The sequence below is a fragment of the Corapipo altera genome, unplaced genomic scaffold (genome assembly GCF_003945725.1).
Source record: "Corapipo altera isolate COAL_440 unplaced genomic scaffold, ASM394572v1 78, whole genome shotgun sequence".
NCBI lineage: Eukaryota > Metazoa > Chordata > Aves > Passeriformes > Pipridae > Corapipo > Corapipo altera.
Window position 1 is genome coordinate 1,674,709 of NW_020884904.1, and position 19,604 is coordinate 1,694,312.

General features: G+C 40.1%; 1 protein-coding gene across 1 annotated transcript in view; it reads right to left on the minus strand.

The window, feature by feature from the left end:
* Positions 1 to 4,300: 4,300 nt before the first annotated feature.
* The window catches only part of MICAL2 (microtubule associated monooxygenase, calponin and LIM domain containing 2), a 151,323-nt gene continuing 136,019 nt past the window's right edge, over positions 4,301 to 19,604 (minus strand). Inside the window, exons 34-39 of the mRNA XM_027651110.1 lie at positions 18,544 to 18,638; positions 16,462 to 16,554; positions 14,963 to 15,056; positions 9,492 to 9,591; positions 8,280 to 8,353; positions 4,301 to 7,377 (exon numbers count right to left, since the gene is read on the minus strand). Of these exons, the coding sequence (XP_027506911.1) occupies positions 7,193 to 7,377; positions 8,280 to 8,353; positions 9,492 to 9,591; positions 14,963 to 15,056; positions 16,462 to 16,554; positions 18,544 to 18,638 (641 nt within the window). The 3' untranslated portion in view covers positions 4,301 to 7,192. The remainder of the gene's footprint in view (positions 7,378 to 8,279; positions 8,354 to 9,491; positions 9,592 to 14,962; positions 15,057 to 16,461; positions 16,555 to 18,543; positions 18,639 to 19,604) is intronic.

Consider the following 19,604-nt stretch of genomic DNA (forward strand, 5'->3'; position numbering starts at 1 on the left):
CTTGCCTTTGTACCTCTAAAGACAGAAAGAACAAGCCAGATACCTCATGAACAGTAATGGGTGCTGGGTTGTGCAGCACAGGGTAGTCAGAATTCAACATGTGTTTGCCAAGTCTCTCAGAAAATAGCTGAAAAGACCCAGCATCTTTCCTATTTCACTACACTCAGCTTATGAAAATACAATATTACTTACTTAATAGCTTCATGTACTATGGGAGTTTCACATCACAAGGGGGAAAAAATTAAATGAAATTTACTGTGTTTAAAATCAACTTTGTCAGATTTAGAAAAAGAAATACAGTGGGCTTTATATAATAATGTGAAAGCAACAGGCAGATTTAATTTTACTGTTTTGTTTTGGTTGGTTGGTTGTTTTTTTAATGGGTTCCTTTCAGGATTTATTTGTAGTTCTTTGTGTATAACACTATTGCAGTGTTTTTCCGACTGTGATGTTTCTCTTTGAGGATAGTTACAGCATTTTTTTTCCCCCCCTGTATCTTAAGTTTAGAACTGCATATGCTACCTTTTTTTTCTTTTTATCTGGGAATATATATGGACATATGGCCTTAAATTAATATTGCATTGAACACAAAGGCCTTACAGATATGCACAGTGTCTAAGTTATGGCAGATACAGGAATGAGTTTTTCTCTGCTTTATGTTTGACAATTGAATACCTTCATGATCACGCTCCATGATCCCAGCACAGGACACAGCAGTCAGCAGGCTGCTGTTCAGGCTGGCCCTGCTGCACCTGGCATATAAAATCCAGAGCAGACCACGAGAGCTCTCTCCATGCTCCCTGTCAGCACCTTGTTCGTACAGATGAGCCAAACATTAGATCAAATTAATTGTATCCTCATCACATATGTACTTTTGCCAGGCAATAAAAAAAGACTAAATCCCCTTCCTCCTCATACTTCAAATAATTCTTATTCACCTTCATATCTGTCCATGCACAGCTGTTTTTTATTTCTTTTATTACAAAACTCAGAACAATCAGGAGCAGAGGTTTACTTTCTGAATGGGATGGAAGAGGCAGGGCGGATAATATCCCAACCACAGCCTAGGCTGGTAAGACAGAGCAACCCAGCTGGTTAAGGCTGTGCAATATCATTCACTTGTCTTACAGCGTTCTCCTAACACTTTTCTCCTAGATGTACCTCTGCTCTACCCTTTTGGCCATTCGATCATGTAAAGTTAATGGAAGTAGAATATTTAAAAGCGCTTTATCAACTTACTGCCACTGCTGTGATTGCCTACAGTAACACCCTTTGCTGACTTCAGGAAGAGGAGAACTAGATCAACGTCTACCCTTTTTTATTTTCCTAAAAATTTGCAGTCAGCCTTCTGCTGACCTGCCAGCTCTGTGTGGTGAACTGCTGAACGTGCCCACCCCACCCTGATAGTTAATGGCACGGTAAAGGAACCTGCTTAGAAAATAAGGTGTTTCCATACCAGTTACTTTGCAGATGTTTGATATCTGTTTCTTGACTGGGATTTTCCCGAGAGTGCCCCAAAATACCTGGAGACAAGAGCTCCTGCATGCATCCACGAAGAAGATATGCCAGGCACCCACTCCCTCTGGTGTGGTGAGGCAACGCTGTGGGCAACGCTGTGGGCAACGCTGGCGCCCCAGGAGGCTGGGAAGCAGGAGCTGCCTCCAGCCCTGCCCTGGAGGAACGTGTTTTTGATTTCACCAGGCAGTCCCACACTTCTTCACGTGGCTGTGGGCAGTGGCCATCTCTGCACAGTGCTGAGAGAGGCAGCACAGGGAGCAGGCTGAGGCACAGCCACACCTGGACAGCAATTGTACTTCCACATCTGTATTCCATACCCACACACAAAAGTTTACCCATCCCAAAGGACTTTGCTGCATGTGACATCACACTCTGCAAGACAGGCCCAGGGTTGACTGATCATCTCGATGTGACTACATTGTAAAAGCAGAAAGCATTAGTGTCAGGGTAGAAGAGCTCCAAATTTTCATTGCCACCATCATCTAAAACTCACACTGGAGGATAAATTTGTTTCCAGCTCACAGACTGAATTTAAAATTGAGCACGTGCTCATGCTTAAAGGAGAGCTATGTTTTCTACTCAACTTCTAACTTCTTTGAGATAAGAATCTTCTCTTTAAGTAATATAACAAATAATATAATATTACATAGTTTCATAAAAGTAACAGAGTATTTCCGACCAGATTCTTAAAAAGTACAATGTATTTTTTGCTCTAAATCAAGGAGCAAAAAAGACAGACTAAGATGTGATGAGGAAAAAAGTACATGAAAGACAAAAGATAACATGTTGCATACAGTCACAGAGATTAATAATTTGAAAGTTTCAATGGAAAGAAAGTGGGTTTTAAGCTTTTTTGGTAAAATGAGAACATCATCCTCATATTTAATTCTTCTGGTAACATGTTGTTTGATCAGTTATTTATAAAAACTTGGGTAAGTTTACTTGCACTTACAACTGGCCTTCTTGAGATAGCTTTAGGAAAAAAAATTACAACCTTTTTCATAATAAGCTTTACTTGTGCCCTTCACTTGAGCCTGTAATTTTGTACAGCTGTGTTATATGAATACTCCAGCAAACACATTGCTGGTGTGCAGGCTCATCAGGTTACTTTTTGTAGTTCTTTAGAAGCAACAAGAAGAAACCACAATTTGTTGATAAATATCAGGCAAAGAGATTTAGGTGAAATCCAGCAAATACCTTGCTCATCATGAAATATTTGCCATTATCTAGGTTCGTGAGATGTGGCTGCCATGAAAACTGTAGGGATAGTATTTGCATGGTAACATGGCAAACTCATTGTGCTAAATGATACCAAAATGTATGGTCCATGCAAAACCCAGCAGGGACAGCTTTAAAACTTAACAGTAGCAAAGTCTTAAAACATGTGTACAATCTCCAGTCTTCTAAGCCACATCCTGTTACTTGCTCAAGCAAGAAAGAAAACAGAATATATCTTTCTGGAAAAAAAAAAAGACTGTTAAACTAATGTGAAAATCTTAGTTGGAATCAGATATGCATTGGGCTAAAAAGTAGAAGTTTCAAAGCACAAAACCTCTAGATTTGTTTCCTGTGCCCAGAGAAACCCAGTCAAATACACTAAAAATCAGTGAAGTGTCCCTTCTCCTTGGGGCAAATGGATTGGTCTTGATTCAAATAGTGGTTTACAAAATCCTTTTCTCAAACTTCGTATAGAATCACAGAATTGTTTAGGTTCAAAAAGACCTTTAAGATCAGAGTCCAACCATTAACCCAGCACTGCCAAGTTCACCACTAAACCATGTCCCTAAGCACCAACTGTGATTCTTTAGACCTCTGATCTTTTGAAGAAAGGACAAGGAGAGGGTGTGTGCTGTGATAAGGAGAAGCTCAGTAATTCCTATGAGAGAATTTCTATCCTGCTCCTGGGCCAGAAAAATCCTCCAGCTATTGACCAGCTGGCTGAGGAGCCAATGTGTCTGCAAGGCTTTCAACATGGATAAGTGTTTGATGTATTACTTCCAGTAAAACCAGCAGGCAGGTTAATTCCTATATGCAGTCCTGAGAACTTATAGGTGGTATTACGAGAGAAGTCACCATCTCTGAGGCACACAAGATAGAAGGGAAATGATAGGAGATTGAAAACTTCAGTTCAAAGATGTTAGAAATTACCTTGACCTGTGAAGAGAAGCAGCTGTCCATCTGTCCTCTGAAGAGGAGAGAACTATCAATCAGTTCAGTTATTAAGCAGAGGACAGTGGTTCTGGCACTAACATAAGCCCAAGTCTTGCTTATCCACTTCTCTCCTTTGAGCAGCACATTGTCTTGCTCTGTGAGGCTCTCCCACTGGTAGAAAATAACAAAATGAGATGACCTGATAGAGGTAAAATTAGTGGAATTTGAAAAATTACAGTTAAGGTTTTCATCACCATTTGAACCATTCAGAGACACTTTCCTGTCGAGTCTGCAAGGAGCTGTTATAATTTTTATATAATTATATAATTTATATAATTGCCTAAGGAAATTAGCTTGTGAATTCCTATGTAACATGTGTGGAAGTTGTTAATCTCATGGGGTTTGTAAACTCTTGTGTTAAAGATAGAGTTGAATGCCCACTAACTTGTGTCAGACTGTCATTATTTATAAACTACAAAATGAATCTGTGCCTTGCAAGAAAGTGTGATTTACTTACCAGTAGATGAATTAAGAAACTGATACACTTTTTATCTATAGATCTTTTCCCATCACACATTATTACTCTGCAGGTATCAGTGGAGAGAAATTGCGACGGAAATGATTTTGAGACTTCAAAGAGTGAGATAGAATTTTATTTTTTCAAATAGAAAATTGCTCACATTCAGTCCGTTTAGACACACTCAATGCATTCCAGCACATCACATCATACCCCAAAATGACAGTGCCGAGAACTTAAAAATGAACAAATCTATTATAAATTAGTGAGCCAATTCACAGAAAAGATGGAGCAGCAAGAAGACTCATAACCAAACCAGTGTTTAAATACATTTCTAATACAAGCCAACCATATCAAATTGACCTGTGAACAGTGCACATAGTTTCCCTTTTTTTTTTACCTCCTTCTCTACTCTCACAATTCACAAAGGCCTACTTCAAATGACTTAATTAAAAGTTTATGATTTTCTAAATCACTTGCACAGTTTATTTTTGGTTCTAATCTTGTGAGGTACTTAATATCAGGCAGGGTTACAGTAGCCCAACAGGTTTTTCCACCCAAGAGCAGACACGTAGTTTTGGGTGGAGCATGTATTACAACCACATGACATCCAGAAAATGTATTTTTTTAGCAAAGAATATTTTTGAAGTCCCTAAAGTGCTGATGGTCCCCAGCTTCTGTTGTCTCTAACACTCTCAGGAGCACAAAACTTTGGAGCTAAAGGGAAAGCACCCTCTCGTATTTGGTTTTATAGCGGGACAGGTATTTCCTGTAAACTGAAATCTCACTTTTTAAAAATACCTTGAAAATATTACAGCTCTCTGTTTTTCTTTAGAAAACCACGATAGATGTTCTAGACCATCTTGTTCTACAGGATTACATGAGGCTTCTAGCAACAGTGATAAAACTCAGAAATTTTCACCACGTAACTGGAAATATCAGAAGATTTCAACAGAGAAACCCAAAATATTTATTGCTGCTCTGCCTCTCCTACTTTGTATCAATCTTGAGTAATAGACTTAGTTGAAAAAAAATCAATCACTGCAACTCATCTCAATAAAAATGTCATCTGAAGAACAGGCATGTTTGACAGGACAAAAAAAGATGGTAATTTTGGAACACATTTAAGGATTCTCCTCTGTCTTTCCACTGTGATGGAAGACAAATGATACTCTTAAAGCCTGCCTGCTATGTTTTGAGGGTATCCCTTCAAGTTGTGGTAACTGAGAACCTTGTTTAAAATCTTAATTCATATTTTATTGCTAATTATTTACCAAATTGATAAGGCTGTCTACTCTACAATGCACAGCTTTTCCTACACACAGCTGTTAGAAATACACATTTTTCAACAAAAATCAGAGGCAACATTCAAACTGTAAAATGTAACCAGGCACTTATCCTTTTTAAACAGTCTAAAAATTAAATATGAATACATAAATAGTGCAGAACAACAGCATAGTCCTTGCACCAACAGAGGTATATTATTTATCTGTAGCCAATAGTAAAAACTTGCTTTTATATTTAGAATGAGTATTTCGAATTTCTTTAATACAAAAAAAACCCCACAACCCTGAAGATAATTCATAAGTTATTGTGACAGGATCCAGTGTGTCTGTTACCCTACAAGTACTTACCAAGAGGTTTTTCAGTTTAAAGCTTTTGTAACAGGAATGCTTCTAGCTTTGGCTGTACCGTAGGCAAATGCTGCACGTTAGCACCATTCATAAAATAATGAGAACATCGAATCTTCTCAGAGCATGAGGTAAAACCATATTCAAAAATAAACAGTCTTTTAGTTTCTCTTTTTTTGTTTGTTTGGGTTTTTTCCAGTTTGAAAAATCTAGTGCATCATACATACAGTTGGGAATATTACCAATCCTAAATTGCAGAATTACCTCAGATTTAAGAAAGTACCTAAATCAGGAGGATTTCTGCGCAACTGTTTTGCCAATATCTTCAAATGCATGTAAAAAAGGTTGGAGATAGTTCCTTTAAGCTAAAAATATGCATATATTCTTAAGTAGGAAGATAAATGCAGTTTAAATATAGCCACAACATTTTCTATCAAATGTTGACATTACAAATTCAACATTTTTTGCAGTCCTTTTCAGGAATTATTCTCAGGGAGATCTTTAACTGCTACACGAGCCATCGCTCCCTACAGTGCAACTTGTGATGTGTTTTATCAAGCAATTGTAAAGTCTACCATACTAAAGGCTACCCTATAAATATCAACTGGGTCTGGACTACTATTTTTAAATGATCTTTTATTGTATTTTAAAGACCTTAATCTCTGACATACAGAAACTTTTTTGAGCATGTAACAGCTTGAAGGGTAGTCACCCCTTTGATAATCCCTTACCATTTTATAAAATGTAAGGATTTAATATCACTTTAACTCCTTGTTCAAAAGCACACAGTGCAATAAAACTTACAAATACCTGAAAAATTAATTTCTGACATTGCATTTACAGTAGTTTTAGTGAGTGCTTACATGTAGTCATTAGTCAAATGACTCTTCCTCCACCAGAAATAAAAACTAATCCTATTTTTATATGAGATGCTTGTTTCCTGACTTTTGCATAGTTGACCATGGCTTGGCTGTGCCAAAATATTAACAAAACCACACACAGATTGAGACAAACAGATGGACAGTAATGCCGTCTCAAAAATACGAAGTGATGTCATCATGTTCCTCAGAAACTGTACTTTCAGCATTAAAATAAAATTCCAAGAGAATAATAGAGCTCTGATTTCCCTTTCACAGACCCTGATGCCCATCAGACAGGCAAATTCAGTCCAAATCTGTATTCCAGTGATCCTTTAAGCTACCAGTGAAATGACTCACTCCAGTACGAGCAAAAGAACTGCTTAAAAGCTTTTGATAACAGAATGACATGTTTCCCAAATAAGCTGATTTTAAATTTGAATTCCTTCATTTTTCAGAAGACTGTATCTCTATGATTGCGAATATCGCCAAAATGATGTTTATTTGCATGTGGCTGTTTAAATCCTGCTCAGCTGGTAGCCTCTGGATAATATAAGGCTTTCAAAGTGCTGGTCTTCTGCTTTTTCTTTCACTCTCTGCTCCTCTAAGGTACACACAAGCTTGTCTCTTTCTTCAACCACTTTCATCATCTCAGTAAAAATTTCATCCTCCTCATTCAGATCCACCTCATCTTTAAGGCTGTCTGAAAGATCACAAAAGAAGTGATTAAAATCCAGATTGCTGTTTGCATTTTAACTGTTAGAGCACAGCTTGAATGAACATTATAGTCAATGACAAATGAAGGCATTAGCAGTTAATACTTTTCAAGTTATAGTTCAGGGAAATTTTCTCCTGCATTTAGGCCATTTGAAGTTGACCATTAAGGCTCCTAATGTCTAGAGTAGACCTTTTAACAAAATTTGGACTGGAAGGGATAGGAAAAGCACTGCTGGTTTATGAAAACAATTAAGATGGAGTTTAAATTTAGTTTATAAGGTAAAAAGCCCAAAATGAAATGTAGTACCTGTAAGAAAATAGGAAGTATTTTTAAGAAAATGTGTTGAAAACTGCCTTCACTTACCGTCCACATGCCTAAACACAACAGCACATTTTGGAGTATTCAGTGCTCTGGAACCCCTCTTGCCCCTTGATTCCTCCTCCCCATGCTTCTTTTTCAAAGACCAAATGAAAGGACAAACCCAAACTGTAATCCCAAGTACCTAAAAGCTGTTCCAAAATGCTGTGGCAGCCAGCAATGCTACACAAAAGCAGATAACTTCTTTTTATTTAAGTGGTTGAAGAAGTTACTTTCCATTGCTGCCCATCATTGCATGTTAGCTGGACATTAATGCCTGGAGAGCACAATTACCATAATTACACATGCAGTGCTTCTGATCCAGTTCAGTGCAGAGCTGGGCAGGTCAGCCCAGCTGTCTTCACTAGGAGTCATATAAGAAGATCTCACAAGTCACAGTTTGCTGGCTGAGCTGCACTGGCAGAGAGCACAGGAGCCTCAGCCATCCTGGTCCTTTCTGGAGCAAAGAGGGATGCACACAGACACAGTCTGTCACCGTGGACTGGAGAACACCGTCCCCTTTGACTTACCATCAATGGCCATTTTCTCCCTCAGCTTTTGTTCCAACCTGCTTTGGTGGTCCTCCAGTTCTAGCTCTTGGGCTCTAGGTACAGCAAAAAGTATGTTAAAGAATAAGCTTTTTTTCAATAAAGACACATGTTATTTCAACCACGAGATTTTGCGTTCTGTTATCCTGTATTTTCTCCTCATGGGCAGTTAGAGCTAAAAGGGTTGCCTATGCCAACATCTCCACAGCAGAAGTACCACTACCACCTTTTGCATCATGTACCAGATTCAGCTCTCTCATACAGCACAACACTCAAGGCTTTTAACCATCTGTGCTTTGTTGGTGGCACCCACGGTGTAATTCTGGATAGGGTTGAACACTCCCACACATGAAGGGCTCTGCCAGGCCCTCTGCACACGAACAGGTCCTGAGGCAAAGGAATTAACACACGGAAGCACATCCAGACAACAACTTTTTGTGTCCTGTGGGGATGAAAGCTGCCTGCTTCTGCTTTTTTAACTCCACTTTGCAGGCAGTGTGAGCAGGAAGCCTTGCTACCGAAACAGCCAATGGCAATTGAAGGGGCAATGAAATGTTTGGCCCCTGGCAGCATCAGCACAGATGGGGAGAAACTGATAAATAGCAACAAGCAGCCCACGCTGGTGTGAAATCCAGGGCTGAGCAATGACTGCTGCAGCTCTCATTGCCTTCCCACACTGCCCACAAATAGCAGGGAAAATAGCTGAGAGTCACCTCCGCCTGTCTCTTGGGTGTGTTTCCAAGAAGGCGAGGTGAGGGAGTTACAGCAAATATTGTTTCCATCAACCACAACAGTGGCATCTGAGGCGGGATTTATCTGCTTGTTTCACTGCTGTAGTGAATTCCTAGATCTTTTTTCCTACGTCCAGTAAAAACTGAGATTAACTTGTCAGACTACTTTTCTTCCACAAGAGAAAGTGCCCCAGTGTTAAACTCACATGATGTAAAGGCATCTACATGCTGTGTTGGTTCAGAGCATCATATAGGATTGAAATAATTGAACCACTGCAAGAGGGAAGGATGAGGAGGGCTCAACTACAAATCTGTGTTCAAAACAGACTGTAGCTACTCTGGGTATGTTTATTCCAGAACTGTCTGAAACTGCAGCACACAGCAAGGTGTTCAGGTGTATTGTGAGTACACTTTTACCCCTCTCCCCTCCCCATCTTTAATACTAATGCTTGTCTTTACTTACATAATCAGGAGCTCAGACTCATAACGCATTAACTTATTCTTCTCCAGGACCAGCTCAAACCACTCATGTAGCATCTGAGTTTCATCCTTTGTGCCTGAATCTGTAAAAAACAGGAGACTTTAGTGTGCATTACCAGCTTTCTGTCCAACGCTTTTGCCAGTTAAGTTCCCTTTCAGTAGTCCTGTGTAAGCCAATGTGAGCTCAAATGGAAATGGTTTTGCTGTATGCAACTTACATCGATAATGACTGGGTACAAGTTTTGTCTACCTTTGTTTGAATCTTGTGGCTTATTAAAGATGCACTAGATTTGAAAACACTTTTGGTTTAAAGTTTTTCCTTTCAAATAATCATATAGACATTCTTTTTAGTGGGCACTTTGTCTTTCTCTTAGTTCTGCTTTTGATAAGACAGTTTCTCTGCTGAAATTTGACTTCAGAGCTGAACTATATGTCTAAGTGGATATTCCATATCCCATTAACACAATCAGACTTCAGGTTGCACATGCTGGCAAGTATCAACTTAGTCCCTGCTTCCAGTGGACATCAGGAAATTTCCATTAATTTGTCAACTAGCCTCTAAATCTGTATCTGCTTTGAATGAGAAATCTATGATTATTGGGTGGTTTTATAACACTTTGGGCCAGGGCATCACTGGTAGACAGTATAAAGACACAAAACATGAGATGGTCTTTCCCCCAAAGAGTTCAGAGCTTGACTCTGCATTGTAAAGGAGGATGGAGGATGGATCTCTCTCACCAGGTGAGAGCCTTTACTACTCCTAAAATACCATCTGTACAAAACTCTTTGGCAATGAAAAACCCTGGGAGTTTTCAAATGGCAAATCAGAGCATGTATGTATTTCTTTTTCTCATTGCCCTTTTTAACATCCTCATCACATTTTCCATTCATTTTCTCCACAAAGCAAAACCACCCCATCACCCTTAGATGCAGAATTTCAGCAACAGTGATGGCACTGTCAACACACCTCCCACATCTGCTTTGTGCATCCACTACCTGATGCCACAAAATAGCGATCACTTGTAGGAAGAAAATGCCTTACGCCAGTCCAGGTTGAGGCAACAATTTAGGTGACACACTGGCACCTTCAGAGGCATAAAACCAAGAGCCAGCCTGTGCTCCTGCCCCAGCATGTGGTATTTACAGACTTCACTATGCATTTTAGAGGCAGGGACAGTCAGACCCTGCAACAAAGCAAAAGGAGGTGCCACCAGCAGGCAGGAGAACACAGGTCTCTGCTTTTCAGTCCTTACATCACACTGCTAGATAATCAAGCATAAAATCCCCATAATCCAGCTTGTCTGTTTTCTGGTGGTGGTAAACTTATATGATTTCTCCTTTAAGAGGACTGCACCTTTATTTCAGATTATGGAGAGCACTGGAATTTAAACCCAAAGGTGTCAGGTTCAAGCTCCAGAGACACCAATTACAAGAGCACCGTTAAACTAGGCTACCAAGGGGAGAGACACCAGAGCCCTGGACAGTTCAGCAGTGTTTCTGATGCCCTTCTGTCATAGTTTTGAAATGTGCTTCATTCTTGGCCCCAGGAATTACCCTCTTGTCTCTACAGCTTCAGCTGTCCCTCACTTCACGTCGAAGCCAGAGAACAGCAGTTTGAAGCCCAGCTCCTTTGGGTAGTAATGATCTGCACCCAGTGCAGCCCTTTAGCAATCTTCCTGAGGATGAGGGAGATTGTTGGGTGTTTGAGATCACCAGCCCATTTGTGTGCTTTCACCAGCCACCATTATCCCAGGAAATGCAGGTCACTTCCTGCCAGTGTCAGAGGAATTACATGGGCCCCCATGCCAAGGACCAGAGTCATGGTGGCTTGGGTGCAGTTTCCCATCAGGACTTGACCCCAATTGGAAATCACCATGGAACAGGAAGATAAAACAGCAGGAGAGAGCAGAGCAAACTTGCTTCAATTTCTGCCTGATTCCATTAAAACTTGGAAGTAATAGATGTTTTCCTGTGGGATCTTCCAGGTCAGCAAGCGGTGATAAGTGTCTTCCCAGTGGCTGCTGGAGCAGTCCTTGCTGGAACGTGCCAGTTTCTCACAAATCCAATGCAAGATGCAGCATCAGCTAAAAGAGCCCTAGGTCTTTGTATGCCACCATAAGAAGTTATCATCAAAATTTGGTCTATCTTACTGTCAGTAAAAACATTGCAATTGCAGGTATGCATAACTCCTGCACAGATACAGAGGGTTACTATATCCTTTTTGTTTTCTTATTTAGGCAAAAATATTCCTTCTTTTAACTTTTCCACGTTACACTTTAAAATGTCTGTATCTCTAATAAAGGACTGTGTATTGTGGGTTGATTGAGGTAAGTAAAGATAATGCACTTTGGAAAAAAAAACACTTATTTTAACAAAATCCTCAGTGCAAGCTGAAATAAAAATAGTCCTATTTTTTTTCCACCTCCTCCATCCCACAGAATGCCCCCTAAGTGTTCCCAATGGCATTTTTCCCCTGAGCTTTTCAAATGTTTGTTACTAACAATGTTAATAGTTTTTTAAGTGTGATGGAGTGCTTGATGCTTTCTAAGGGCAGAACAAGCCCATGAAGTATTTCGTGTAATGCAGTGCAACAGATCTTAAAGGTTAGAGGGAAAACAATTTGTGAGTGTATTTTTCGAGCCACATTGTCTTTTCTTTACAGCATTGCTAAAGCAAACCTTTCCTCCTGGTTTACCCAAGTCTCCTGTAACTGAGATCCATTTGAAAGTCAAACATTCTTCTAATGACATCATAAGTATTTCTATTTCCATCCCTTTTGAGGGAATGACAGGCTGCAGAGGAGTGTTTCCTGAATGCTGTTCTCAAAACCTGAACCTTCTGTTCTCCAGATTGATGTCCCTCCACATCGTCATGACACAGTAAAGGGGGCTTGGCCAGTTTGCACCATTTTAGGAACAGTTAAACCTCATATTCCCTATTCCTACAGGTCTTCCCTAGATTTCTTTTGACTCCATTGAAAATTCCAAGAAACCTTGGATATGTTCCTTATGAAATCAAAAACTAGCTACAACATGTGCAAATATTTGTTCACCTTCTAAAACATGGAGAGATTTCTTAACATTCTCTCAATGTAGATTTTCTTTACCATCATTCTTCACGATTTATTTAGTCAACTGATCCATTATGCTAATTTCAGTGGAAAACATGCTTCGAGCTTTTTATTTCTGTGTTTTCTTGTAGGCAGAAGATCTCCATAAGCCTCCACAAATGTCAGTGGAAAACAAAGAAACGGTACATCAGTGATTTATTATTTGGTATTTCAAACCAGAATAAAGGGAATAATGAGCATGAAAAATTATTCGTAGGACTGATATTATTTCTTTTTTTTTTTTCTTTTTTTAATGCATGAATTGTTGTCACCACAATCAGAAGAGATCATCAAAACCTCATTTTGCTCATCAGTCTTCATGGCAGTTGTTTCGCACCCACGCATGTTCTCTTCTAATTCAGTTGAGGAGCTAATGAATAACTCCCCCTAACAAAGGGGCCATTCATCCCAGGCTTACAGAATTATTAGAGGAGAGTTGCGTAAATGTCACTGAAGACTAGTGTTTGCAGGCCTGCCTCTAAATTTGGTTATTCACAACCTTTGCAGCTCAATATTATTGCTGAATGTGATCGTTTTCTAATTGCCTTAATAATACCTATTAAAGCACTTCAATTGCATAAGCGCAGACCTGCTTAAATACAACTTAACCTAATAAACACTGGTCATTCGTTAAACAATAATGCTCATTATTTTTAAGAAGGTTGAACAGAATATTAAACTCACCAATTTCTGCATCATTACACATATGCTATTACAAGTAGCAAAGCACTCACATTTTGTTTGGGAAACTTATGGCTTCGTGCTTTTGCACCAGGAGAGTTATTCAGAAACAGTAACATCCTATGTCTCAGTATCTGCCCTATTTGTAACCGGCCAGCTACACAGAAACAATCACCAGGGAGGAAAAAAAAAATAGTACTTTCACCTTAATGAGGGCAATCCAATTACTAAGGATGGTAAGAGAATGAGAAGCATCGATCTCTTGGCAGACAGCCTTCTTTAGGAAATGTGATTGTCAAAACAGCAAAAACAAGAGGTGGTCTTAGGCCATTTATCCTGGTATTCAGTGTATATCCCAAGAGCTAGAACATTCTTGTCCTTCTATATTTTTGAGGTTTCCAAAAAACAACCACCTTTATACAACTCAGCAGAAAAAAGCTAATGCTGTACCAAATCCTCAAAGCCTTTTTGGCAGACTTTCTCACGGCCAGTAAGGTGGGTAGAGTTTGATAAAAGGTTATGCTTTAAGAAAAAAGATGCTAACCTTTTAAATAACATTTGAAATAGGCTGACACTATCAATTCTAGAAAATTAGTAAATAAATATAAAAGGCTGGGTAAATGCTGTCTTGCTGAACTGATTAGTTCAGTGTCAGACTAGGGGCAATAGCTGCTATGAAATAAGGCATTAAAAAGGCCAGCATGTAGGAATTGGGCTGGGTTGCCTAGCTAAGACAACAACAAGATTAGGTGCCAAAACGTATCTAGGTTTTTCGTGTTGTGCAACTGCCTGTCATGAAAACACAAGGTTCAGTTTTCTGACACAGAGGTAAATAAAGACACGTTTGCACTCAGGTTGTGAGCTCACCAGAGTCCCTTCAGCATGGAACCACACACCTCTCTGAAGTTCCTTACAGGCATGTGTAGTCCCATCCTCATTTTGAGCCTGGTAGGAGCCCCCAGATGTCCCTTCCCTCTCCGAAAGGTCTCCCCAGCTTCACCCCATATGTGTGCTGGGGAGCAGTGGCAAGGCTGGGCCAGTGGCAGGACGCTGCAGCCCTGGGTGCTTGGGACTGTCAGCTCATCAGAGGGAAAATTTTGCTTCTGGCTGAGGCCAGGATGACATCCCTGTTATCTTCTGCCCATTGAGGGAAAAGTTGCACTGTTAAGGTCTCTGCGCCTGCGTGCTGCTGTTGCTATAGCATGGCCACTGGCTCTAATCATATTAATGGCATTTCACACTCCAGGAGAAGTCATTAAGGACTCTGTTACTAGGCACAGGCTGCTGCTGGCTTGGTAACTGAGATACAGCTCCTGGAAACCTCACTGGTTCCCTATAAAAGATGAAATTAAGTTCAGGATGGGACTCAAAAAAAAAAAAAAAAAAAGGCACGTTGGGGAGTGGGGCAAAATATAGCTTCAGGTTCAACAGCAAGGTAAATAATTCCAAATCTGTGATACCCAACAAAAAATTCATAGCATTCAATGTAAAGATGTGTGAGCTAACAGAGCTCAAAGAAAAAGGTTAAACAATTATTTTTGTCCTTCCAGTTATTGTTCCTTTTCAGATTTCACACCAAATCATTTCATGATAATCATTAAATCCCTTGCTTTGAAACAGGTTAAAAAAACCACTACCAAACAAAAAACAACTGCTCTGTGTACCTGCTTCTCCTCTTAGTTCTCTCTCCAGTTCGACACCAGAAATCTCCAGAGCTCTTTGTCTTTCCTCCAACTCTTCTAGTTGGCGTTGGACTGCCTGCAAAATTGTAATGATATAAAAGCTACAGACATAACTTCAAAATTCGGAGACAAAAGATGGTCTCAGTGGTTAGAGAAACAGCTTGAAAAGGTCTCAGAGGAGTCCTGGCTCTTGCCAACTCACTGAGTGTACCAGGCGCCTAAGCAATTTAATAATTCCACTAGGTATCTATGGCATTTTTATGTGGGTAAGTATGATAGGTACCAGAAGAACCTCAGTTTTTCTGAGCTTTAGCTCTCCCATTGTAAATCAGAGATCATAGAGGTCATCTGGGTCTCACAGGGTGTAAAAAGTCAATACCTTGCATATTCAGAGACACATATTCTGTGATGTTACATGAATAGAGCTCATATAAATATTGAAGGTTTACAGCTAGAAAGCTCTGCTAGCTATTTTGCTGTCCATGGGTTTTTGTTGTTTGTTTTGCTTTCATATTTCACAAGCTTTCAACCTAGAAAGAAAAGGGTCTAATAGCTAAGAAGTGATAATTCAGTGACACTTCAGGAAGGACTTCTACATTCATTGTCCATCCCTTTTTAAATAAGATTTTTCAGAGGTGTTGTGGGGCTAATAGGCATGAAACACCTTAAAAGGTTGAAATGTCAAAGATCTATGTTCAGCAGTTCCCATTTCAGGCTGTGTTAGGTCATTCCAAGCCAAACCCTCAACAACAGCCTAGCAAACACGTGAGATGATCCAAAAAGTTTGGACTTGATTGTTTCCCCAAAGCAGTAAAGTAAGAGAAGGCACGTATGCATCTAATTTTACCTTGAGATAATTTACAATTCTCAGATAAAAACTACAACATAGTTGCTCCCACTTTGTATTAAAATACATCTGAGATCAAACTGCGCAGAAGTGCATTCACAAATTTAAACTGTAATTGGAAATAACAACACTTCAGCAGAGTCCAGAGCTTTCCCAGCATTTTCTGAGCAAGGCCTGTACAAAATGAAGTGACTTTCCATCATTAAAAAAGAATTCAGTTCACTTCCATTGTTATGGCAGAGGGGGAACAAAAGCCATTGCTGTATTTTTGTATCCTCCTGCTGTACATAGAGGTAGCTGAGTTTCTTGCATTCTATGGGGTTGATGTTATTTCCCCTTCTCTTTCTCTTTTCAGTTCATTCTCTTCTTATAGCCAGTCAGTGTTCCCTATTGTTCTTCATACACAACTACAAAATTAGGATGATCTCCTGGGGCTCACGTGGATTTGTCATAGAGAGAGAGAGAGATGCAGGGCCCTGCCACATACACCTTCCTGCTCCTGATAGTTGGGGGAACTTCAGCACAGAAGGCAGTGAGGAGGAGTGAGGGGAGATGCAGAGCCCACTGTGGGTACCCCCATGCTCACTAGTCACTCTTGGGAGACAAAGGGGGCATCTGCAAGCTACATTTTCACCTGTGCTTTGTGAAGCCTCTTCAGCTCCTCTTGTTTAATCAACTGCTTTGTCTCCTTCTCCAGCTTCCTTCTCCTTCTGAGAGCTCTTTTTGCCTACAAAAGAGAGAGAAAAGAAAAGGTAATCAAAGCATAAGTACACTAATTACAGGTTTCCTGAAACCTTCTCCAGAATTACAGAGCCACTGAGGTTGTGACAAACCTCTGGAGAACATCTAACCTGATCCCCAGCCCAAAGTGAGGTGAGCTACTGCAGGGTACTTGGGCCAACCTAAGCAAAATGAAACAAATATTTACATGCATTTGCTTACACTGACTTTAAATCATTACAAGCTCTTAATGCAACCCTAAGTGAGTGTGAACTGTGTCTATCAATAAAAAAAATGTTTGAATCACAAAGCTGACTCTATACAATATCCCACCATACATGGCCAGACACCGGGTCAGGGAAGCACCAGTTTAAGGAAACTCAAACCCATTTCTACTGCTACAGCTGCTAAGTAGAAAAATTCACTTTGGATCTCTTGTAACACAGGAAGAGGGACACAGCTGAAACAGCCAGCCATCACTGGACACCACCTGAAACCCCATGAAACCTTCCCCAGTGTCATTTCTCTACTGCATGACAGAGGTTTTTGCCTTTCCCCAGGCACCTGTTGCTGCTGCCAGGAGACCCGGGCAGCAAATGCTGCAGGGCTGGTTAGGGAATTGCCTGCCATTGCTCTGTCTTGCCTTTGACCCAAGCTAACCTGAAGTGCTTCAAGGCTGTGGTGTTCCTATTTTGGAGGAGACAGAATATATGAGCACCGTAGACAAGATAATTAAATAATTAACCAGTCAGGAAGCCACTAAAATTTTTCCCACCGAGTTTTGCCAGGTACCAGTGGTGGCACTGACAAAATATCAGCCAGAACTGGTAGGAGGCAGCTGAAAGAAACATGCTGAGTGGGGCACGTGCATCAAAACTGAATCGCTGCTAACGTTCGTGTGCGACAGCTGCTTGTTCACTCCATTTCTGGCAGCTGCCTGGAGAGCTGCCTTCTCCCTGCCTGGACTGTCAGGGGTTGCTTCAATCCAGGTGGCTCCCATGTCTCCCTTCTTTTCTCTGTTTTGTTTAAACCTTATTGAATTCACCATAACGTTATCCTGCTATAGATTGTCCTTCCTGTAACAGGAAAAATGAGAGAAGATTTCTGACATCTCAGCACATCCTGACACAGAGCCACTGGTGACAAGTGCTGTCACACATTGCTGTGCTTCTTCCTATGGCATTTCGGTTCCTCTGGAGCTGCACAACTAGGTTTCCATTCAAAGTCTCACTTCAGCTTGGCTGACTTTTCCGTGTACTGTACTTTGTTTTCCTTCCTCTTCGCAACACCCCCCCGCCAAAAGGCAACAAATCGAAAGGCCACCTCGTACTATTAGTTCCACTCACAGATATCCTTCACAGTAAAGAGGTAAACACATTTCCCACGAGCTGTTCAGTCAACAAAAGCTCTGTTCCCTCACACCAGAGCTGGGTACTCAGAGTTCACTGTGCTTTAACCCCACAGCTCTTGCTCACCATGGGAGGGCTCAGGACCCAGGTGGGCAGTCGGCCCTTTTGGTGTAAAGGGTCTGGGTGCGGCTTCGTGGCTCACACACTTGTGCTGATTAGGATAAACAGAGTGTTTTCCAGGCAACCTGCCTGTAGCACTTCTCAAACGAAGCTTTATTTCCCCAAAGGAAATCTGCATCTGTTTGGTTTAATTTTTTCAACAGTTTGCTTGTTGGGCTACATATTAAGGCCACTTAAGAATGCAGCTTCAAAGTGGTTTCAGTGAAACATGTCTGCTTGTCAAATTAAGACCTCCTCTGTCAACACTGGTATAACCTGGGGGAATTAAAGACCCAAAGAGAAAAAAGAAATGTTGGTGTTCATCTGTCTTAAAGACTTTTAATGTATTTTCACTCCATGACACGTAACCTCCAACGTCCCAATCCCCACTTTGAGAAATTGCTGTGTGGTTTAGATCAAAATCACATGATGAATCTTAAATACAGTCCAACTAAGGAAATACCCTTTTGTTCCCAAGCAAAGATTACCTTGTGTGTTAATGAAGGCTTGAATTCAAATTCATCATCAGAGGACGAAGTCGAATACTCACTGGCTTGTTTTCTGACAGGTAGGTGTTCACATCCTAAAATGCAGGAACAAAATAGTCAGTGAAGCAAAAAATACTGTTCTTTAACTTAAACAGACACTTTGCACCTGCCCTGAATTCTAATCAGCATCACCTAGAGCAATTTGGAAATTCAGCTGACAGCATTAATTAAATTTTTGATCCCTGTCAAAAACTGCCTGTGTGTATATATATATATATATTTAGGTACTACATACAAATAAATTAATTCTTTGAGCACCCTGCATGTAGCACACTGTTCTGAATGCACTCAACATTCATTAAAATGTATATCTGAAGTTAGCCATATTACCCAAATGATTGTATAAGGCTCACTATACAGTGTAATTGAATGCACAAAGTCTGAGCCAGCTCTTAAACAAATTACCCTTATGTGGCTTGTAGCATCTGGCACCCATTTTTACTACATGACATCTGCTCAGTGTAAAATAGTTGGCGTCAGAATGTCTGGTCATATAAAAAAATCACAAATGTAATCAGAAGCAAATGGACTAAGAGAACAAGGCTTTATCACACAGCCTCATGCAACATAAATATTTCATTAATTATGTCTAAACAAACGTCACTTATTTTTCTGCTTTAGGAATATTATCACATCATTGGACTGTTGATTAAAATGCCATAAGAAGTCAGGAAAATCCATACATCACAACAATACGTACACTCCATAAGGAAAACTCAAAGCCTGCCCTTGGAAAAAGCATGCTTTCAGAATTATAAATTAAATTACATTTAATTGCAGCAATTTTATCATGCCTGTTTTTCCAGCATCTTGTTTCAACTGGGTGCAAATATTTGAATTTCTTCTTAATTTGTCTAATGCATAGCTTCATTCTCTTTATTTCAGAAAATAAAACCGCTTTTGGAACATCTGTCTCTATGCTTCAACCTGCTACAGTGTTAATGATTAACAGCTGGGCATCTTGGAAATGTACATTATTTAAAGCTAACAGTGTTAGTTTT